Source organism: Cricetulus griseus, assembly GCF_003668045.3.
Source record: "Cricetulus griseus strain 17A/GY chromosome 1 unlocalized genomic scaffold, alternate assembly CriGri-PICRH-1.0 chr1_0, whole genome shotgun sequence".
NCBI classification, from domain to species: domain Eukaryota; kingdom Metazoa; phylum Chordata; class Mammalia; order Rodentia; family Cricetidae; genus Cricetulus; species Cricetulus griseus.
In genome coordinates this window covers 145,574,875-145,599,319 of record NW_023276806.1, presented here as the reverse complement: position 1 = coordinate 145,599,319, position 24,445 = coordinate 145,574,875, and the positions used below count along the sequence as shown (strand labels likewise).

Genomic DNA, 24,445 nt, shown 5'->3' with positions numbered 1-24,445 from the left:
GATTGAATATTTTCTAATATCAATCTGTAACAATCTAGATCTGGGTAAAATCTGATTGATTTTGGAAAAAGCTTGATTTTTTTTTTTTCCTGAAGGAAGGGTGTGATAGGGTCCTAATACATCATTTTGGTTGCTGTAGCAGAAAAAGGATGGAGCGTCTCCTATGAAATGGCTAACAAAAATCCCTGTAAGAGTCAGACTCTGATGGCTTATTCCATAATTAGCACCAGTGCCTTGGCTCATTACGGGGTGCTCTTCACTGAAATTATACTAGGGAGCAAAACAATTTGTAAAGAATACTGCCAAATTTCAACCCTCTGTGAACAATCTTCATTCTCTTATTCAGTTACTGGGGCTTCCCTTTGCTGAGATAACCATTAGGTCATGTTTATGTTGGTTGCTTTTTTGATATTTTTTATATCTAAGTTTACATTCCCAAGCACTATGTATCAATTTGTCTAATTTTACAAAGTACCCATATTATCACGACTTTTCCTTCTTTTTAATATTACTTTTGAAATAAGCAATTCTTATCTCTGAATTTACATTATATTTGCCATAATGGCTTTCTGTATTGATTACAATTTTGTCTTTTCAAAATAACCCCACTATGCCCATGAAACAAGGTGCTAAGTATGAAAACTAAGCTTGCCACCTCCTCCATAGTGTACATGTGAAAAGAAAAAAATTCTTATTTGATAAAGGAAATAATCCTGAACTCTAATATTTTACTTCTCAAAAAGCCAAGAAAACAAATGTTTAATGTATACATTTGAAGAAAATTACTTTATAATTTATGTATATTTAGTCAATTTAATAGAAATTTAAAATATGAAAATATTAGAATTATAAAGAATAGGTTGTTTGTATAAACTATTTTGATTGTATCTTGTAGCCCCAAGTAATGATACAATATTTAACATTAGAATATTATGCTACCCAGCCTTATGTCAATTTGACATGAGCTGGAGTCATCTTATTTTCAGGGTAGTTGCAGATTTTACTAGATTATGGCAGTTTTTTTTAATGCGTTTTTTCCAAAATAATTTTCAAAATAGAGTAGAATGTATTAATATTAGCTAAAACAGAGATGTCTAACTGCTAGTTAAAAATAGTTATTTCGACAGGTGATGGTGGTACACGCCTTTAATCCCAATATCCGGGAGGGAGAGGCAGGCACTGCTCTGCAAGTTCTATAATAGCTATTTCTCCTAATGGTCATGGAATAACATTATAAAATGTGATACACACAAGGAAAACTACTGTGAATTTTTTAACAGCAAGATCAAATGTGATTATATATAATGCCTACATTGCATATATCGACATAGAATGAAATATAACTTGATTACACTAGCAGAATGACCTTTCTGTACAGTCTCTTGTGGCTCAATGCAACTGTTTTCAGTGCATGTCTATAAGGAGGGAAAGACTACTGTGTGCTGCTGTGACTGGAACATCTCTGTTAGTCACATGAGAAGACTGCTCACTCAGTACCTTCCTGCTTTATCCACTCTGCTCTATTGAACAGTGATAGAACAAGTTTAAACAGATTTATTAATGTCAAGTCCCAGCATGGAATGCACAAATCACAAAAATGAACTTGCTAGGATCTAATACAATTGCTCATAGGTTAAGAGGAAGTAAATGTTCCTTAAATAATTATGAAATTGAAAAATACTAATAAAAATCTGTCTTTATGAAATATACCGACTACACTTTCATATACCAATCCTTCGGGTGGAGATCACACATTTAACTAAATACAATGCTTACTTACAGTCTGCGTAAGTTAATAGGTAAAGACTAAATGTAGCCAGTTCAGCTAATAAACTATATGACTTTTAATAAAGGAGCTGTCTTTATCTATAAATAGAAATTGTTGTGAATTAGGAAAAGAATAACTCCTAGACTGGATGTAGCCCAGGTGATAAAATGCTTGCCTGGTATATATGTGTACATGGGTCCAAAACCAAGTAGTACAAAAGGAGACAAACATACAACAAAACACCGTGATCATCATTAATGAACAGGCCACTGAGGTTTTTTCCCTGAAGATAAACACAATCCAATGTGTTGGTGGCTTGTATACTGCTCCTTGTCTTCTGGATACAAGTTCAGAAACTCGGCAGTTTCACAGTACTATTGATATTGCATAAAACTTACAATTGTCTCAAAACTATCTCTTCAGTAGTTAAACATAGAGAACAGTGGATAAAGAGTCTTATTTTCTAGCAATGTTTATGGGAAAATATGCTTCCATTGTTAGGCATTTCCTAATAACTTTTCAACTTTTACGAACAGTAATAGTCTATATCTCAAAAGACTGTTATTCCCCTAGAATTCAAACATAATGTCAATTCAGACACAGAGCTAAAATTAATTCACTGTGAGTGAAATGACTAATTTCCTGTGGATTCACATGACAGTGTCATACACTATGGTCCTGTACCTGTTCATTCTTCATATGTCATGATTTGTGGAGGAGAAAGAGTATATCTCCATGGAGGAGCAGAGAGGCAATAGTGTTGCAAGAGGGAGCAGCTCAAACCCACATGGCAGAAAGGACTGAGCTAAGACTACAGAGGGCATATGGCAGCATAGCAGGGGCTTCTGAACCCCCCCCCCCGCTGTTGTTTCTCACACTATTGCTCCCTAGAACTAGGCACAATGCCACATGCTCTCCTGTGTTACAGTTCATCTACTTTGAGTCCTCCTAGGAGTGTGGAAAGACACTCCATAGAAAAGGTTAATGTGTTGATGGTCTTCAGAGTTGTGTTTTCATGAATGTAAGTTGTTTTAGTGACAGCAAATATATTTTTCTAAATTGCTCTAAGAAGGGGTCCGTGGTATTTTTGAGAGAGCTGCATTTTACTACAATGGAGCTAAGTTTCATATTTATATTCAAGTTAATTTATTTGAAACTTTATTGTATGCTTTATTAATCATTGAAAAAGACAGGACCCGTGATATGTTGCCTTCCATAGTCAATATAACTGCCTTTATATTTTGGCTTGAGAAAATTCCTACATGTGGAATGACAAAAGCAGACAAGAGGCAATGTTTATAATCATGATTATTGTTTGTAACTTTCTAATGTACAAACTTTTTTTGTTGTTGTTGCTTCGTTTTATCCCATTGTCACTCATCAGTTTGGTTTTACATTTTATTAGTGAGTGGGCAGAAAACTTTGGTTTCAAGTGAGTTCTGCCTTCCAGTGTAACTGTGGACACCTTAACTTTGTTAATCAATCTATTCCCTCTGATTGGGTAAAAATCTGTTCTGGCATCTTCAAACAATAAAAGGCAACTTACATTTGCTGACAGCTGAGATGTGAGGGTAGCAACTTTCTCCTGGGATGCAACGAGTTCTCTCCGTAGCTTGTGGATTTGCTGTGCAATTAAAAAGTCCAATAAACCAAATGATCCATTAAAATGAAGACTTCAGTACAAGAAAGCAAGCATAATAACCACAGGGAAATCAGTAACAAATCCTTTTAGAGAGGTGAACGCTTGCTACAGTGCAGCTTCCAAATGCTACTTATAAAGAAAAGAATGAATTCCTAACTTTAATGTTGGCCCCCAGATATGCTCATCAAACTATACTATTGGTTCTACTTTAAATCCTGCAGGATGGATGAAATAGTTTACTGTCTCTATGGTAAAAACTCAGGCATAAAATAATCTTTAAAAATTCATATAGACCATCTACATACTTTTCTTGATTTTTTTATGTAAATGATATACTACACATTTTTTTGAAAATCTCACAGGTGTTTTTAATATGTTTTAGTTTTCTATCTTTTATAAGATTTAAAAAATGTATAGACTATTTTATAATATGCAAAAGCTGGATTTAAATATTTAATGAGTCTCTATCTGAGAAAATATTTTTTTCCTTCTGAGACAGGATATTGTCATGTAGGCCAGGTTGCCCTCAAACTTGAGATTCTCCTGCCTCAGGTTGTAGAGTATAGGAATTATGAGTATGAATCACTACATATAATATAAAGTAATTTTATGTGAGGGAACTTTAATAGTGAATAGATAAATTCTATCTAATGCTTCTTAGAATGTCTTTATCCATTGACCTATTATTAGCTTCACGCAGAAATGTTTTGCAGTTATCCAAAGTATAAAATGAGAGAGAAAATTATTAATATTGTGCAGTTCACTAAAGAAGCTAACAAAATAAACATTCTTAAATGGTTTTGTTTTTTACTGATTTTCACTTGAATAACACAGGCACATCAACATTATATCATATTTTGCATTTCAGTCAATCAGATATCATGCTACCAGGAAATGTAAACAGTGATTAAAATGGCAAAGCATTTACAAGCATATGAAAATTGCTTCTGCGAGTGTATTTCTGGTCTGAAGAGAATCTAGTCCTTCAGATGCCAACTATTCTACATAGATGTGTCTCTTAAAAAAACAAGTCCCTAATTCTTGGAGCTGGACAACTTGAATGCTAAGTGTGAAAGGACATTTTGGACATAGGCCATTAAATGTCTTTCCCTTTCCACACAACACATTTTTTATTTTGGAAAAGAAATAGTAATCAATATTGAGAGGAGTGAACAAAAGGAGTGATATTTATCTCAATTCAGAAATAGAAAGCAATTTTACAAGCTTTCTCCATTCTGCCAGCAGAGGAAGGTAAATATCAATATTATCCAGCTACAAAACTGTGTCTGAAATATATACTGATGTAAAAGTGGTATAAATATTTTGGAGCAACCAACCACTTTTTTTTTTTTAAATCTTAGGCCCATTCCATGCGAAGGAAGCCATGCCTGACACTGACAAAGTGGCCAGGAAGCCAGGACTAGGTAGACCATGGGCCAAGAGTAAACATTAGTACTATTATTCTGCAAAAGGATCAAAGCAATAAAATGGCCCCTAATGACACATTGCTATCCTCATACATGAGCTCCTCACATAACCCTCATAAGAGAAGCTTTTTCTTGTTGTATATGGGAATTAACATAATGATCCACAACTGGACCATGTGTAGAGTATGAGAGACTTTCAATAATCAGTCCTAAATAGTTGTCTTCAGCAAGCCCCTCCTCTTAAGGCTCAAGGATCTAAGTAGAAGAGGAGGCAGAAATATTGTAAGAGCCAGAGATGATGGATGACTCTAAGAAGACTGTGTCTTCCAGACTCAACAGGATTGATACACATATGAACTCATAGAGACTACAGCAGCACAGAGCCTGCACTGGTTCAAACCAGACAGGATCCCAGCACTGAGAAAGGAGGTCGACACAGGGTCCTACCCCTATATAGTTTCACTAAGTATGATGTTACTGCTATTTCTGTTTTTAAAATGGAGATCTACCTCAGTCCCAATGAACGTTTGTGCTACTTTCATATAATGATACATTTAATTCTAGAAAGCAAAGCCTCTTTTATGTTTCAGACAAATACAACTGAAAGAGGCTTTCTAAACTTATACCTTTATTATATAATTCTAGTTCTTGTAGCACATAATGCAGAAAACTATAAGACAATTTGTGGTCCCCTTTTCAAAGCTCTTGACCTCCTATGAGTATAAATGACAAAAGGAGAACTGGGATAGCTACTGAGGCAAGCAGACATGACTGCAGTTTTAAACCTCAGTAGCTGTTGCACAACCAACACAAGTCTTGCCTTGTCTGCATGATGCCAGAAAGACAATTTCAGTTAAAAAATGTATGTATATGCAGCAGCAATACTCTCTCAGTAGTTCTGAAGATATTTTGGAATAAATTTTAAGTCTAAACATTTATGAAATGAGTTCACTGGGAATGACTTTCTCTGTAAGGACATTTTCAAGGCATTTATTTTATCTGCAACAGGGTAAACCTGTAAGAGAGTTGTTACTACTCTCCGAATAAAGTGTAAGATTTAAACTTTATGTTTGTGTGCATGCCCATGTATGCACATATGAATTTGAATTCAGGTTCCCTTGGAAGTCAGAAGAGTCACAGCCCTGAGAGCTGAAGCTACAGATGCTTGTGAGTCTCTAGACCTGGGTGCTTAGGTCTTCTGCAAGTGCAGTACATACTTTTAAGTGTTGAATCATCTCATCAGCCTCCATGAATAAAATCTTAATTCCCCCTGTAGAAAGGCTACAAACTTTTTTCCCCCAAAGGTAAACAAAAATTTCCTTTAGAAGCAGAAGTTTGGTTTGTACGCAATTGTAAACAAACATGTATTTGTGAAATGTATCCCCTATACAGAAAAGAGTAATTCTAGAGGCAGCAGAGTCATGCCATAAATAGGTAGGCAGGGCTTCTGGTCCCTGTGTGGAGAAGGCCCCATGCTGCAGACTCTATAGTTTCATTAATCCTAAACAGAGTGTCTCAGGCAGTGAAATGGATGTGTGGCTCTCCTACTTTAAAGATCAATTCACTAATGAGTGAATGAGTGCCAGCTACTATTGATAACGTATTAGGTGTTAAGACTCAGGCAGCATATGAGAGGACAGCTGGCTGCTAGAACTTTCTTTCATTCTCCCTAACAGACAACATCTAAGATCGAAGATTAACTTCTTCTAGGAGTCCTACAGTTATGTTAGTGTATCAAGCACCCTCTAGTGGCAATAAAACTGATTTCATCCTAAAGTAAGGCTGGCTTCAAATATTACCATGGTACAGGATTTTACCTCCGAATGAGCCTTTTCTTCAGCCTGTAAAAAGAACAAAAAAACAAACAGATTTTAATTATAAAACAAAGGACAACTTATTATATAGGTATAAATGAATAAAATATTTTAACATGTATTTACAACTTTTATAATCTAAGAGTAACAAGAGTATACAAGACTAGCTAATATAATAAAATAGTATACTATAGGAATAAAATGGATAGTTATATATGACACAAGTATTTAAAACTACAGATAATAGATATATAGAGACCATAAAATGTCATTATAGCCTTATGCTCTAAATATATGGATGCATAGGAAAATGAGGTGTTGTTTATATATGTATCAGACTCCATGAAATTATATAAGTCTTTAGCTAAGACTTAGAAGAACTTTATCTTCTGGTTTATATATCAAGAAAATGACAAATGGAGTCAAAGAAGAAACACTAGCCACTATTGTTAATAGTAGATAGTAGAGGTCACTAACTCCTATTTGCTTTATTTTCCTTAATGGTTATTAAGTTCATTGATAGGCACATCAGCTAAATAACAAAACACTTTGTTTTGAAGTGGTCATAAAAGAGACAACCAAATAACTTCGGCTGTGTGGCTTATGGAAATAAATAGTGCTGTACAGAATGGCAGGGTTTTTTATACTTCTATACAGAAAACTTCCAGGTCTATTTCCATCTTCATGCTGGGCTATGAAACACCAGCAAATGAGTTATGTGCACCATTACATTTGGGAACCTGATGCAATCTGGAAGAACTGGAGAGTGTGTAATGTTGCTGAACAAAATAACTCCTGCCTGTTGCCACTTGCTGAAAAAAGCTGCAAAGCATCTTGTCACCTGTGGTTTCTTTGGAGACATTTTGTGATTAATTGATACAAAAATGCCTGAGTTGGTTTTGGTCTGTTTTCTTGAAGAAAGAAAACACACACACACGCACACACACACACACACACACACACACATGCAAGCACACACATACACACACATGAACACACATACACACAAGGACATACATACAAAATGTAAATAAAACAACTTCCCAGGTATATTTTATTGAAAAGCATTTCTTTTAAACTGAATTTCATGTTTTTTTTTTTAAAATCTGCCTTTGAAAAGTATCAGGATATAGGTTAAGATATTTGCAATGTGCTAACTATGAAGGCTTTAATTGTCTTCATAAGAAAGTTTCTATTTAAAAGCAATGTTAACATTTACCTTTGTCAGTTTTAAAAACCCCTTCTTAGTATTTAAGATTTTTATTTTTTACATTCTAGTAATTTCAAGATATTATATGGGGTTTGGTGTTCAGATCTGCAGTACAAGCAAAGAATATTAAACCAGTAACTTGATTAAACTTTATTCATGATTTTCTTTGTTTGCTACATAATACGTTTTACATTTATTACCAGTTTATTCTGGTCACATTCTGTCTTTAGGGTTATTAAGATTATATTAAATTATAAAGACTCAATAAATAATAGATGTGCTTTTAAAAAGAGATCTATTTTCTTTAGATGAAACAAAATATGATCATCACATCATCACATTTTCATTAAAATAACCCCAGGTGTTAGTTCCATCATAAATGTTGAGTGGCATGCATTTTCTCATGGCTGAGTTTTCAAGACTATTGTTTTCTTTAATCTTTGCCTTCTTTCACAGTCCATGGTTATTTTCACCAGTAGTACCTATTACCATAAAAATGGAGCAATGAGACAATTAAAATATTCTATCTCCCCCAGTGACTTAGACCTGGGATTAATGGTGTTATAGTGGAGTTTGATTACATACATGATATTTTTAGTGAATTTGTTGAAGCAAGACTAACATACTGAAGGATAGTCAACAATATAAAATATCCTGCCTAAGTAAAAATACCAATTGATTTCTGTAGTTCTTAAGCCAGTTAAGTTCATTATTAACAATCATGTCTTAGCACTGTCTTTATGTTAAGGAATTTTTGAAGGACATGCACAAGCATGAAGCATGAGCCTTCTTCCCATGAAATCAGTGGAAACTAGAATATTAAAAAAGAATGGAATCGGTAAAAATTTCATATTTTACCAATGAAAAAAATCTACTGCAGTAAAAGCTTAACAGTATCTTACCTATAAAAATTAAAATAACCTAGGTATTAAAAATTGGTAATCACATAGCTCTCTAGGTTACCCCTTGTTTTGTAATTTTAGCAGATATAAGTATTAAGAAATACAATGACAACCAGCAACCCAAACAACTTCAGTGTAAGGGAGAAAAGAGGAGGTGGCAGAGGCTGTGGCTTGTCTAAAAGCCTATGTTGTGACTTAAAGGGGTCTGCAAATGAGGAAATATTCATTTAGTATCACTGGATACTTGTATTTTTATTGTTATTATTGAGACGGGGTCTCTCTAAGCAGCCCTAGCTGTCCTGGAACTCACTCTAGATCAGGCTGGCCTCAAACTCACAGAGCTCTGCCTGCCTCTGCCTCCCAAGTGCTGAAACTAAAGGCATGCATCACCATACCTGACCTTAATAAAACAAAAACAGAATTCAGAAATTTAAATTTTTATACAAAAGCCCCAGAGTAGGTGTGGATCTTAATTACATAGAATCCAAGCTTCTAGAGGTGCCTCCTTGGGTGATGACAGCAACAAGCTTGTGACTTCCAGATTCCAAAGACCCCATTGGTTCGGAAGTCAGTTCTTAGAGGAACAGTCCATAACATTTGCCAACTTGCCTGACATATATAGTATTTCTAACTGAATCAGGTAACTGTGCAAATCTATTCAGTCTTCCCCTAGCATCCATAGGAAGGTGTAAATGTTGTTTATAAATTGCTGTTGCAGTTCATAGTGTGAAAAGAATATCCATGAGTAGTTCTGCCATAGAGGTTAGAAGAAGATGTCAAATTCCCTGTAATTGGAATAACAGATGGTTTCAAACCACCATGATGGTACTGGGAATTTGACCCATGTCTTCTGCAGGAGTCTCTATGTTCTAAAGTACTGTGTCATCTCTCCAGGCTCCATAATATTTCTCATGTATGTCTTCTTATTGTCATAGTTTACCTTCCCATATTATTCTATAATTTGAAACCCTTTATTGCTGAACTATTGGATACTGATAGATTCTGGAGGAAAATTCTCTTTAATGTGTATATACTACTAAGCCCACTAGGCTTCATCTGATATCTCCCAACCCATGGTCATATAGATTTCCATGGTTAAGCTCAGTGCATCACAAACCAAAATAAACAGACATAAATGTGAAAGAAAGATTGGTGAGGAAGAAGGCTTATGGGCAGAAGAGAGAAATGAAAGAATAAAGAGATAGGACAGAATATATGTGTGAATAAATTTGATAAATCAAATGAAATAGTTTAAAAATCTGTCCCCTTCTTTTTATTTTAATTAGCATATCCAACTGTGCATATCAAGGAGGTTCAGTATTATGTAGTGGGTGCTGGAACAATGCAATCTTCTTTTATTGTGCTAATTCACAGAATTTTAAACACAAACCTTGCACTATCTAATTGAGCACCTACTAAGCAAGTTGTTTATTCAAATGGAGATTGTGATGAGACAATCAGTCTGTAGATGTACTGCAAATAAGCAACAGTAACTCAGAATCCACAGTCATGGTATTAAATACTGTAGATAGAGAAGATGGTTACTATTTTAGCAAAATCTGTTAGATTCTAGTATAGAGAGATTAAACATCTGTTTTTTCTCCCCCTGAAACCCATGATTTGTATGCTCTTAAATCATAATGGAAGTTTTGCTCAAATATTATTATTGTGACTATTTAGAATGTGATCATTAAAACTAATGTATATTAAAGAACAAAACCATGATTATAAAGATGCTCCAGCTTTTCTTCTTTTAGAGTAATCTGTAGTTCAGTAGTATATATCAGATACATCTCAAGGAGCAGCAGTTGGTCACAATAGGAGGAAAGCCAAATCTTAACATATCTCTATTAGATATTCTTTAAAGTTATCTTTACACTCCCTACTGTTTATCCATTAGCCTAAAACAGTCCATTTACCTAAACACTAACACTGATACCTTCATCAGAGAATGTACTGGCCATTTTTACCATTACAGGAGAAGCAGGAAAAAATAGCATGTCTCTAATGACAGCCTGATCTTGGATGTCATATATAAAGCAGGAAATAAGAAAGGTTAGCTTATAAGCAGAGACTGTGTTATTTCAGCCTACACATTTATATGTGTGTACACATGTAATGGTAATAATGAAGAAAAACAATCAAGAGTAATACACAAAAGTAGAAGGAGGGCTTGGAGGTAGAGGGAAGGGAGCAATGAGGGTGAGGTGAAGGGTATGGGGGAGGGGATTTAAGATGGTTGAATTATATTGTATATATGTATAAAATCTCATAATGAAACCCGTTATTTGTACAATTAATACATGCAAATACAATGGGTGTGTGTGAAAATAATCAGTCTTGTCCTTAAAGCTTGACTGCTGAGTGAAAGCCAAAGCTTTTCATGCCCTCTCAACACAAAAGTAAAGATTAGAACTTAAATCTGCATAAGACTCGTTATCTGCTTTTAACACCTCACTGAAGGAAGCCTCCCTATCATGTCATTTGCTGATGAAGGAACTACCTTCGAGGACAAAAATTCTCACTTTTCTGCAAAAATTTATCATAGTATCTCACACTGGGAGAAGCTGAAACACTGGCATTCATCTCCTGAGGGGGGGAGGGATTACAAGTAAACTCTTTTCAGAAGATATGTCTATTAGTTTTTCTAGAGGAAATAAACCTAAAATTCAAAAACCACACATCTGGTTCTTCAAAGTGCTTTTGGCACAATCTTTTTCAAAATTAAAGTTAAAATAACAACTGGTGCTATAAAACAATTATTAGCCATAGATGAGAGAGGACGTCAAGAAGCATCCTGGACAGAGGGTTTAAGGGCTCTCTCTCACTCCAGCATGAGTTATAACATGGTTTTACACTCATTCACTGCTCACAATGAATGCACCCAAGTCAAGTGAAAGACCTGTAAGCAGACAGAAGGGCCATATTTGACTAGTCAATTGCTATACACATATCAGTTTATTTGGTCATCTGGGCACAGCAGAGAAAACAAAACAAAACAAAAAACAGACCATACTTACCGTAGAGTAAAGAGAAGATGTGCTAGAGACCAATGACAGTGAAGAGCCATGAACTGGAAAAAACAAGAACATTGTCAAAATAATGAAGTTAACCTGTAAGGCCACTGAAAACATAAAGAACAGGTGGCTAGAGATAGAAAATAACTACAGAAAATGAGTCGGTTATGAAAATAGTTACTGGAAAAATTCTTAGAGCGCCCACTGTTTATTGTGCTGAGGACTAATTTACATGCTAGCAGTTAAGTTACAGAGACAAGTAGTGGGCTCGAGGCCCATAGCATGCACATACTGGAAACTGCAGAAAGTTCCCATCCACAATGAACAGAAACCTAAAAACTTCTAAATGGCTTTTCATAATGTGTTTACTGAATTTCACTCTCCTAACATCAATACCCAGGTTTGGAAGTTTTCTCTACACATTTTCAAGGAAATAAGTACTTGATCCAATTCGGTATTTCATTATTGTGATGAATTGATTGTGCCATTTGAAACAGGGGAATCAATTATTTATAAATTTTAGTAATATAAAAAACGTTTCCACTTCAAGATAAAGATGAAGATGGAAATTTCATTCGGACTCATTGGATACACATGTCACAACAATTGAAGATGTGCCATTACTTCTCTACTTACAATGTATTAAACTGAAAAGGTGGATAAAATTATGCTTCATTATATTCATAGGTAAGTTTTTCCTTTTTCTATGTGGAAAAATGTTGTTGTTGCTTTTAATTCATCCCTTAAATAAATGAACATTATCTGAACACATACAATGTCTGAAACCGTTACAAGATCCTGGAATTATACGAAAATGAGATGAAACCCTGCACGTTCAAAAAGTAGCAAAAAGGAACAACAGAAATGACAACTACAACAGAGCAATCCACAGTCTATTGAGGTCAATTGGGTAGTTCAAGGGCAGAGGGCAACAGCCATAACCTGGTTTGCAGAGGGCTGTGGAACGTGCTCAGCATAGTGCCAACACAGAAGACTGCAAGAAGATGAAGTTTGAGAGAGAGCAATAAGAGGAAATCTTTTCATTTTTACTTTTGGTGTGTGTGTGTGTGTGTGTGTGTGTGTGTGTGTGTGTGTGTGTGTGTGTGTGTGTGTATGTGGTCTGTATGTATAAAATCAGTGCCTGCTCAAGAATGTATGCTAGTGACCAGTGTAGGATGGCAGGTGGCTTCCTCTGTTACTCTTCTCCTCATGCCATCAGAAGGGTCCCCTGCTGAAGTGAAGCTTGCCTTTTTTGGCTAGGCATCTTGCTCAGGGAGCTGTGGAAATCTTCCTGTCTCTGTCTCCTAGTCCTAAGCTTACATGGATGTGCAACAGTTGGCTTTTACATGGGTATTGGGGTTCAAATTAGGCCTCCTTGCTTGCAAAGTCAGCATTCTTACCCTCTGGTCCAACTCCTCAGTGACTTTAAAAGTGATTATTAGTATATAGACATTTGTGAAAAGGGGACTGAAAAGTAACCTCTAGGGTTTGGGGTAACACTGCTACTTCATCAAATGTGCAAAGGATCACTCTTTGAGTCAATCATCTGCTGAAAAGCCCTATTCTTTCAATGTCTACATAGCTCTTTAGTGATGTTGAAAAAAATGACGTGAGTTAGCCTGGAGTACCAGAAGGAAGACAGACAATAGCCAGAAGAGAGAAGAGGATTCTCATCTTCTTCTTGTCTCTCATTTTTTGTAGGTGTATTACTTCATAGCTTGTGGCTTAGTCTTCTAATTTGTCATTGTGAGCATTGAGCAAGAATCCAATCTAGTTCAAGGCTGCATTCACTCTAGATCACAATTTAAGCAGCACCTAACGGCTTAGCATTCAATGCAGGGCATGAAAGAGTTCCTTTTGCCTACTCAGGTTATCTTTCAGCAATTCATATTATTTAAATTTCATGTACTGGATGTCAAATTTCCCAGCAATGAAAATCATTCTACTTGTAAATGAGGCACTTGAGAAAGCCATCCATATGTTTTGCAGTGTATAAAAAGTATAAGAGGCTTCTGTGCAACAGCATGACATGATCACTTTAAAAAGGCAAGGGCCTAACATGTCAGATTAGCTATAGTTTTTGAACTATGCTGTGGCATCAGCTGGCCATCATCTGTCACAGGCAGCTCCGTGGTTTGCTTGTTATCCCCCAAGGCAGTAGCAAAGGTGGGCAACTGAGTTAGTGCTCGCAAATTAAATATACAGTAGTGAACTGAAGTCATAAGATACACTATATAAGATACAACCGAGAAAGAAGAAAGAGCTACATTTTATGTCCATGTCATCCACACAAGAAATCTACAAAGTGAATGGAATGGAAACCAGAACTCACAATACTAGGAAACTTCCCTGAGTTCAGCCTATAAATAACTCTGCTGTGTTTCAAGTTTAGGGTTTTTTTGTTATACATATTTATTAAATGGTAGCTTGTCTGTTTGATTTTGCTCTAATCACTTGAATTTCTATGTTTAGCTTGGTTTTATCCTTAGCTGACATGCTTTATGATGTGCATACCATATGCTTTCTTCATGGGTAATTAAAATGTTTCATTAAATTAAAGGAAAATTTCTTAAATTAGAATTGAATTTTATATAAAGTATGTAGACTTGAGAAAATATGTACACTTGAGCATGATTTTAGCTTCCTGAGATTTTAGCATGGGTTTCTTTAGAGCATTCACATGCAACTGTACAATAAAAAGATATTTACTGGGACAGGTATGAATTTTATTACATTGGATAAAAATATGACCTCTATTGGAAAATATAGGTAGAATATAAATTCTAAAATGCTACAATAGCTAATAGCACATAGAGCTGAGAACAAAAGTTAGCAAAATAAGATAGCTTCAAAAGGTAATCCTCTTACGGCTTATATATCTTTATAGCTCTTTAATAAAGGTTTGAATAAAACATCTGTTTTAATATGTGACATATATATTAAGATCTCTAAAGCTCTGTGTCTATTGGTAGGAGAACATTGGATTTATCCAAACCATAGCCAAGCACCAATTTTTAAAAGAAACTGGTGCACTTCATGATATATAAAGAAACAATAAAGTATCTTCAAGCTTCAGCAAACCCAAAATAAGAATTACACCTGCTGAATCATTTCCTCCTCCAGGATCCTTATGCTGTGAATAATGAAGTGAGCTTACTTTCAGAATTACAAGAAGTAACCGTATTCTTAACCTCTCCCATTCCCATCCTCATTACCTTCCTCCATGCTGTCTCTGAATGAGCCTGAATGGCTGATAGCACGTGGCCTTTCTTCCAGAGAAGTGGCACTACCACAGAGCTGGGCGTCATCATACAGGTCAAAGGAGGAGTCTTGGGCGGGAATGCTGTTGGAGCGCATCATACTGGGCCCAGGAAGGTTAAATTGTGAAAGGTTTGTGGGACTCACTGGAAAAGAAGGAGCAGAGGCTTAGGGACTTGGACACGGAAGGTAACTGGTTAAAACAAATTAAACACAATGCTAATTCTTATTAAAAAAAAAAACATGTATGTTAGGATGATGGAGGATGTATATATGTTTCTTTTATTGGTTGGTGAACAAATTCTGATTGGCCAGTAGCCAGGCAGGAAGTATAGGTGGGGCTACCAGACTAAGAATGCTGGGAAGAAGAGATGCAGGGGAACAGTCACCAAAGGGAGACACCATGCAGCTGCCGAAGAAACAAATGGTCTGGGGATCACCAGGTAAGCCAAGAGCTTGTGGAGATACACAGATGAATAGAAATGGGTTAATATTAAAAGAAGCTGGCCAAGAAGAAGCTTGAGTCATCAGCTAAACAGTTTATGATTAATATAAGCCTCTGTGTGTTTATTTGGGATTGAAGGAAGGCTAGACCAGGCAGGACAGAGACCTCCCTCTACATCAGTAACTCTCAGTTTTAGGGAGGTGGAGATTTCATCTGAGAAACATCAGTGATGGAGACCACGATTTCTTTCTTCCAAGTGTTCTCATGGCAATATTCTAATTTCTATTAATGCCAATTTCTAAAGCAACAGAAATCATCAGCAACAAGTTGCCTTGGCTGTTTGTGTTAGAGGTAAACTGACATGATATTTTCTGGTAAATGAAAAAGAAAACATCATCTCTGCCAAGGCAATAGGCCTCTTTTCTAGAGAATAATCATATTGTATTAGGAAAAGCATAATGGAAAAGAAAGTAAAATATAAAAAGAAAAATCTAATCTCTATAAGAGGAGCTCTGTAGGTTTCCCCAGGTGAAAAGTTTAAGTCGTTTGGGCTATAATGATGTGAGTTTATTAGAGCAAGATCGTAAAGAAGAATGAAAGGCATTTTCTTTAAATAAAGTACATATAGTGACTAGCCTTTTAGAAAGAGAATCGTAAAAAAGCCATTTTCTGCTGAGTCCAAGATGGAAATCTCAGAATGAGATTGTCAAGACAAACATATTTCAAAAAAGAATCTCAAGTGCACAATCTCAAATAAGATTCTGTCAGTTGTCTATTGCCTTATATCTCATAGTATCCCACAGCTTAGACCAAGTGATAATCATCAACATAAAAAAGATATGGTTGACTAAGTAAACAATTGCATTGGAAAACATCCCACATTTGGAAACTTGGTATAGGATTGAGGAAGAGAAATCAATAAACAGCCATCATGAGTTTCTTGTATTGAAATTCTTCACATTTAAGAAAAGTGAATTTGTTACTGTTATTTAAGGAACAAGTCAGAGCCTACTAAAGAAATTGCTATCGTTATAAAGGAAAACTTTATGTTAGAACATTGGAAAATCATATCAGCAATGCTGACTTTAATTGGTTTGAGTTTTTAAACTTACTCTATTTTTTTTGACACATGACACACCTTAATATAATTACTTGTTTTCATGGTAAAGTTACATCGCAAGCTAGACCCTAAAATAAACCAAAATGTGTATCTACTGATTACAAGGAACTGTGCTTGCTATTTCACAATGCTAACTGAAAAATGAGACAGAACAACACTCTGATAGTTATGCATTGCAATTAAATGAAATGCAGACAAGGAATCAAATGTAGAAATATAATGAAAAAAGAATAAGCTATAAATTTGTAAAGTATATAACTAACTGGAAGAAAGAAGGAAATAAGCCAGGTGGTGGGGGCGCATGCCTTTAATCCCAGCACTTAGGAAGCAGAGCAGGCAGATCTCTGTGAGTTTGAGACCAGCCTGTTATATAGGAGCTAGTTTAAGGACAGCCTCCAAAGCCACTGAGAAACCCCGTCTCAAAAACAACAACAACAACAACAACAACAACAACAACTGAAAACAAAACAAAACAAAACACATTTTGGGGGCTGGAGAGATGGATCAGAGGTTAAGAGCACATGCAGCTATTTCAGAGGTCATGAGTTCAATTCCCAGCAACCACATAATGGCTCACAATCATCTATAATGAGATCTGGTGCTCTCCTCTGGTGTACAGGCAAGACATGCAGGTAGAACACTGTATACCTAATAAATAAATAAAATTTTTAAAAAAGGAAAGAAGGAAATAAATGATAAAAAAGAGAGAAACAGAGACAGAGAGAGACAGAGAAGTGAGATCAAGAGACTGAGGGAAAGACAGTGGGAGAGAGCGAGGAAGAGAGGGAGGTATTTTTTCAGGTGTATTTCTCTAGCCCATAGACGTGGCTATTAGTTCTAGATCATCGTGGTTACTGATAAGAGTCATGAGATTAGCAATAGGACGTCCATAACTTGAATGCCTATGTTCAGGTACTAAGGTGAGTTACATTAACCTGTTCAGTATCTACAACATGAACTGACTCTTGTAAACATCATTTTCAACATATTTACATGTGCATCACTTTAATATTTATGCCCTCATTTAAAAGGACATCTGTTATCTGTTTGGTTACCAAAATAAACAAAGACACATCCACACAAATTTGCTTTGTATACTTTCAAATATAACATTTTACTCACTCTTGGTAAAATAATAATGAACTGTTGCAGAATATATGTTTGCATTTGTGAAGATGTGTCGCTTTGTTTTAGACAGGAGAGAATAGGCAGGATTTCTGGAAAGAGAGAGAACTCTAGAAAGAAGAAAGGTGGGGACATGCCAGCTGCTTTTACTTTTCACCTATTAAAAATGTGTAAATATATAAAAATGTTTAGAAATATTATTATAAAATTCAAATATAAGACACATTAAAATTTAAGATCCCTAAATTTTATTTCATTTTCAGTATGTTGCTACAATCACTGCTAAAGTGTGTTTTTATGTAGTCTTTGCATGATAACTATAAATAGAAACAATAGATCTCTAAAATTCTACAGAAATGGTCTATTCTCTGTAGAAGCACAATTCTTCTCTTATGTTGTATTTTAACACTTTAAAAAACTACAGAATAAAGTATAATCTTAAATCATCAATTTTTAAACATCTATGACCATCGGTATAATGGCTCCAGCTAACACATTAATTTCAATTTTGCAAACTTCTAAATACATCTCTGTATAACTGCTTGACATTCTTGGTAGAGAAGGCTGTAATCCAAATGTCATAGTTGTTTTCTACATTTATATGATGACATTCACATTAAATATATATAGCCACCAGTTTGGAATTATATTGAATTAAATGCAGGTAAAACTAACTGTGGTTCTTTCATGGCATGAGATATGCATCCTAATAAAAATGTTTCATTTCAGAGTCTAAAATCTTCAGGTATTACATGTCTTCTCAATTAATATATCCATCATTCCTTGTATTGTGACCTAGTTATTATATATCTGTTCAGCTACATTTTAATGGCTTTGCCAAGGCCAGAACATAAAAATTAGGGAGGTGTTATGTTTCATCCAAGAATAATGGAGTAGAAAGATTTATTTAGAGTATCAAGTGTAGAAAAATCAGTATAAATATTCATCTAATCAAATTAATATAAATTAATAAAAATTTGATAGAACATAGGTATTTAGGAAATCTATAGTGTTTGAGGTGTTTAGGGTTTATATTTCAGATGTTACATTATACATGGTTAGACTTTATATCCTTAAAGCCCTACAAAAATACTTTCAATTTTTAAAAAATTTTCAGTGTTAAGAGTTTTTGCTGTTTTGTAATTATGCATCTAGTTAAAAAAAGAAGATATACATCTTTTGCAATTATGGGCCAAAGATTTATCCTTATGTGAAGCTACAACAGCAAAGCCTTGATGCTCATAACAGTTCAGTGGCTCATATAGAACTGTGGTAAAGATTACTGTCTATGTCTTAAAAGTCCTAGCAGTTATAGCGGGAAAAAATGAAATAGGAAAGATTTAGCCTCGAGTCCTTTAGGGTTGAAAGTTGAAAAGTTCAAATTGTTTGATTGCTAATGACCTGTGGTGACATTATCGGAACCATTTTTTTTTCTCAGCTGATAAAAGATAAAATAAGGAGACTACGTTCATACGTGACTTGACAGAAGATGAATCATTTCTACAGTATTTATTATTATTAATAATAATGTGTATGTATGTGTGTGTCTGTGTGTACCATAAGCACAAATGCCAGAGGAGGCTGGAAGCATGGCAGCCCTCTGGAGCTAGAGTTACAGGAGGTTTTAATCTGCCCTATATCTGTGCTCGGAACCACATTTGGATCCTTTTGGAAAAGCAGGACCAGCTCTTAACTGTCAAGCCACTTTTCCAGTCTAAGAAGTTAGGTTTTTCCATCACCATCGGGTCTTGTAGATGATAATCGACATGCTCAGGCATGTTTCATTGTTTTCTCCATCTTCTCTTGATTGTGATATTTACTTAAATGACTACACTTCCCACAAATGACACTAATGGCTAAGGCAGTCATTTCTTTTTCAATATAGTTCTCTAAAAGTGTTCACAGAATGTTGTCTTCGGTGACATATTATGCACACTAAGGGGTATTTTGATTTCAGTAATGTTTCAGGAAATTATCTTACAGCCATATAATTGCATAGTATTTTCAACCTAATTACTTCTATATTCTATTCATTTCCATAAAGACCATTAATTTTGTTCAGCAACAACATAAACTAAAATGTTTTACTGAATATAAATAAGGACATTGAGATGGAATGGAGGGGGTCGTGTGCTTGTGGTCAGGTGCTTCGTGATTTGTCCCTGCATCTGATAAAGTGGTCTGTTTTATATAGTTCAGCTTAGCTTACAAAACTGTAATATTTCTAGTTATAATAGTTATTACAATTAAGCATTTGTCATAAAATAAGTGATACAGTATTTGGAAATTATTCTGTGTACAATAAGCACAATACTGAGGTGCTCTCTCTCTTTCTCTCTCTCTCTCTCTCTCTCTCTCTCTCTCTCTCTCTCTCTCTGTGTGTGTGTGTGTGTGTGTGTGTTTGTGTCTTTCATTCTCTCTCCTTAATGAAAACACATCAATACTTGCACGAGAATAGGTTGTAAAAGGAGTGAAAGAATTGATTTAGAATATTTTACCCAAGTTGGAAAAGTGGTATTTTCCTGTGGCTGAAGATGACATGGCAGAAGGTGAGACCAGAGGCGACTGGTTGCCAGTATCCTGCAGCCCTCCAGTAGAATGGGATCGCAGCCACTCTTTGCCTTCTTCTTGGTTGGCCTGCCGAGATGATGGGGTGTATCTGCAAAACAGCACAGCTGAGACACTTCAGCACATCTACAAGGACAAGGCACTAGCAGGACAAGAAAACAATTGAGGGGAGCTTACTATTCAGACTGAACAGCAATCACAAACAGATTGGATCTAATTACAATTGCTCAGTTCCTCCAGATGATTTGGCACCATCTGCTTGATCCCCACAGGGAAAATAAATAGAGTCATGTGAGAAGAAAATGCTGCTTTTCTCAGATATGGACTTGAAAGTCAGAAGCCGTGAGCAGGCAGCCAAGTTAACTCAGAAGGACCCCAAAGCACAGTGTTTGGGAGGACACGGGGAAGGGAGAACACCGATTCAACATGGAGGACCGTGGTAGGCCAGAAGCTAAGGGAGGAACAGTGACAGTCACAGAACAGCATAGGAAACGGGACACAAACTGATAGTGAGAGTTGTCTTTCAGTTCTTTGGTTAAAATGCTACTTGCAGTCAGTTTATCAGGCTCATAGCACTGTACCTGTTAGCTGTTTTCTCTGCATCTTTGTCTCAGAAAAAAAACTATGTAAGATAGGTTCATGGCCATGAACCCAATTATCATTTTACTTTTATTTTAAATTGAACAACTATTTAGAAATTGCTAGGTGATGTTAGATTAATTCAGATTTGAACTTATCTGGTAAATAATATGAGCAGGCATGGAAAGCAGAAATTGGGACCGAGTTTTTATAAAACACAATCTGTAAAATAATTCCTTAATGGCCATAGCTGCCCTGTTATAACTTTTTTTTATTTACTCCATTTATAGCATACTTCAACTTTTCATTCTTACTTGTCGCAGGTGGAGACTATGTAGATTTGGGGATTGTTTTTCATCTTTTAAAAATATGTACATTTTTGTGGGCATCTGTACATGTATGAATGTCTACAGTATATGTATGTGGGTTGTGTGCACAAATGTATGTGGAAATCAGAGGAAGCAATCAGGCATCGGGCTCTATTGCCTTTTGCCTTACTCCTTTGACATTGGATCACTATAGTCTCACAAAACCTGAGCTAAGCTGTGAACCAGTGATTCTCCTGTCTCCACTCCTGCCAGTGATGGAGTTACAGTCCATGGGGCTATGCTCAGCTCATCGGGAGGGTGTTGGGGATTTGAAATCAAGTCCTCATGCTTGCTTGCAAAGCATTTATACCAACTGAGTCACCTTCCTGGTTTCAGTTTTGAGGTTTTGCAAACATATACTATCAAGAAGAAAAACTTGGAGAAGTAATTTTATCTTAATAAGAGAGAAAGACTTCTGCATCCTACCACTAGCTGCTCCCCACATGAGCAAAGCCTCAGAGAAGTTCCTTTTATTTCATAATCATGATATTCCTACTGGGATTCACTTGAGTCACCACCTCCATCCTCACTGGCATCTCTTCCTAAGGAGCATCACCTACACTTAAAGCCAGAGAAAGCATCAAGAGCCTTCATCTTCCATGCCAGATGCTACACAGCAAACAGATGGGAAGAAGACACAGCACAGAAAGTTTACATAACAACAGAAAGAGGCATCAGTTATGCTGAGAGAAATATATACCTTAGTCCCTTTTTGGGTAGTGTATTTCTGTCAAGCTGCATGCTGTTAAAACAAAGAAAACCCCTAAGGACACAATGCAAACAAAATTTCCAAATCATATACTCAACAAAATTCATTCCCCGAACTTCACAAAATAGCACTCTGCTAACACATATATGAATACTGAAGTGACCGGAAAAGCCAACTAAGGGACAGGGCTTTTGTTGCTGCAATAAATGTGGGATTTCTTTCTATCCTTGTGATATTAAAAATGATTAGAAAATGCATTAAATCATGTTAGCATAACTTCCCTGTGGATGCTGTGGTACCCTCTCTTTCCTGTGCAGTGGACTAGACTTTTGTTTTGACTTCATATGCAGGAGAATCATAGGGATGACAATGACACCTGCTGTTAAAGTGACAAGTCCCAATGACAAGATAGGTTGGATAACCATATAATAGTTGTATCTTGTCTAGTTATTTCTAATAAAAGTGAGGGTAAATTTGTTTTCTACTTATATAGAGAATTTAACATATAACATTTATTTCCTTTAAACAATGTTTCTAATATAATTTATTTACATATACTAACGAAGTAAAACTATTCCATCTTTGAGAACTGATTGGGTATTAAATTGTTATATATTATATCACTGTCATTTTAACTAATTCTCAGTTTGTCACACATAGGACTAGAATCGTGTACCTAGATAAGTGGAAAATGACTCACTGGAAATGGAGAGGTTTGGGACACATCTAAGGTTCCATTCTAATCTATAGCATACAGATCGCCAAGGTGGAAAATGAATATGGACCTACAGAACTATTGCTGTCTTTGTTTAAAGCATCAAATGATCAAAATTAAACATATAGCATGTACACAATGGGGATGATAAAACACAAATGCAAAACAGACTGACTTAAATTGAATCACTCAAAATCAAAGCTAAAATGTTTTCTTCTACAGGTACTCCATCTGTTATATTATGCCAATGAGTAATTTGTTCTTGTCATGTATTAGGATTATAAAATTTCCTAACCAGTGTGAAATATCAAACCAAATGAATCATAAATAAATAAGAAACTAATTACAAACAAATAAGAGATCTCTAAATGCTAGCTATATTGGGCTATACATTTATGTGATCATATGCCATTATTTCTCTATGGCATTATTTCTTTATAATATTGCAAAAATGAGAAAATTGTTATTATTTTGCCAATGTTATTAGCTTGTATAAAATTACATATTTATAAGTTACAGTGAAATAACCCAGCAAACAAATTTAAATTGAATAATATAGAACTTTTCCTAGACTCTAGAACAGTACTTCTCAACCTGTGGGTTGAGACACATTTGGAAAACCTCTATCTCCAAAAATATTTACATTATGATTTATAACACTAGCAAAATTGTAGTTATGAAGTAGCAATGAAAACATGCTATGGTTGGGTTCACCACAACATGAGGAACTGTATTAAAGGGTCACAGCATTGGGAAAGTGGAGAACCACTGGTCTAGACATTCATGAAAATATTATGTTGGTTTTTCTGCAAAACTTCAAGAACTGACAACTCCAATGTCAGCAATGGCTAGAGAGGGAGAGAGAGTGAGTGAAGTGGAGATTCCAATCCATGCACTGTTTGTGTTAGGCCAACAGTCATAATGTGCAACACAGTTGCACAGTTGTCAAAATTTACATTTAATGACCAGAAATTTTCAAAGTTGTCTATGACTTTAGATTCCCTTAAAAAATGCTTTGGTCACAATAAAAAAGAATAAAATGAAACAAGTGTGGGTTAGTTATAGTCACGGGACCACTAATGACTGGATCTGATATGCAGGGCAATATGGACAAATATTTCATTTGTATTCATTCATTTCCTTACTTTTTAATTTTAGTGAATAGCTTATGTAAAAATTGGAATTAATATGAACATCCACTAATTTATTAGTCCTAGGACATGAAGATCAAAGTGTAACAAGAGAAGTCAAAAACTTATGTATATCATAATATCTATCATACACATCTCAAATTAACTTTTTAAAAAACCACGTTTTGATATACTTTTATACTTTCAATCTAGTTATTAACTGACCAATATTGTCATGACATGCACATGAGATTTTCTTGAATAGTCTTATATATACTCTTAAGGGTTAAAATGAACTATTAGACTTTGCAGTTTCCTTCAGAAGGAAAAGTATAAACAATGTTTTAAATAAAAAAATTCAATCGAGCTATTTGCTGGAAGGAACTTATTATTTTCAGTCTTATATGTCATTCTTAATAAGATACTCACATTGACTTTACATGGCTGAATAGTCACTAATACATTTAAATGATATTTTAGAAAGTCTTTATTTGATTATTTTAACATGAGGTTAAAATTATCCTATTTCTAATATTGTGTTACTATTAAAATGATTTGATTTAAAACAGTATATAACTGTACCTTTATTGCTTTATTTTTATAGTAGATGTAGTGCTAAAATGTGGAATAAAGTATTAAAACTAGATT

The 24,445-nt window shown here is 35.2% G+C and overlaps 1 protein-coding gene across 7 annotated transcripts in view; it reads right to left on the bottom strand.

Annotated features, from left to right (window-relative positions):
• Nucleotides 1–24,445, bottom strand: part of Nav3 (neuron navigator 3) — a 219,292-nt gene that overhangs the window by 50,545 nt on the left and 144,302 nt on the right. For 6 of the 7 annotated variants that reach the window (XR_004772196.1, XM_027392445.2, XM_027392448.2 and 3 more), the window contains 6 exons: nt 21,944–21,985; nt 20,227–20,387; nt 14,996–15,184; nt 11,784–11,836; nt 6,655–6,678; nt 3,315–3,392 (listed from right to left, as the gene is read on the bottom strand). Coding sequence is in view for 6 of the 7 variants with exons in the window: in XM_027392445.2 (XP_027248246.1) it covers nt 3,315–3,392; nt 6,655–6,678; nt 11,784–11,836; nt 14,996–15,184; nt 20,227–20,387; nt 21,944–21,985 (547 nt within the window). In the remaining variant the exon portion in view is untranslated. The remainder of the gene's footprint in view (nt 1–3,314; nt 3,393–6,654; nt 6,679–11,783; nt 11,837–14,995; nt 15,185–20,226; nt 20,388–21,943; nt 21,986–24,445) is intronic. The other variant, XM_027392446.2, reaches the window with a different exon arrangement.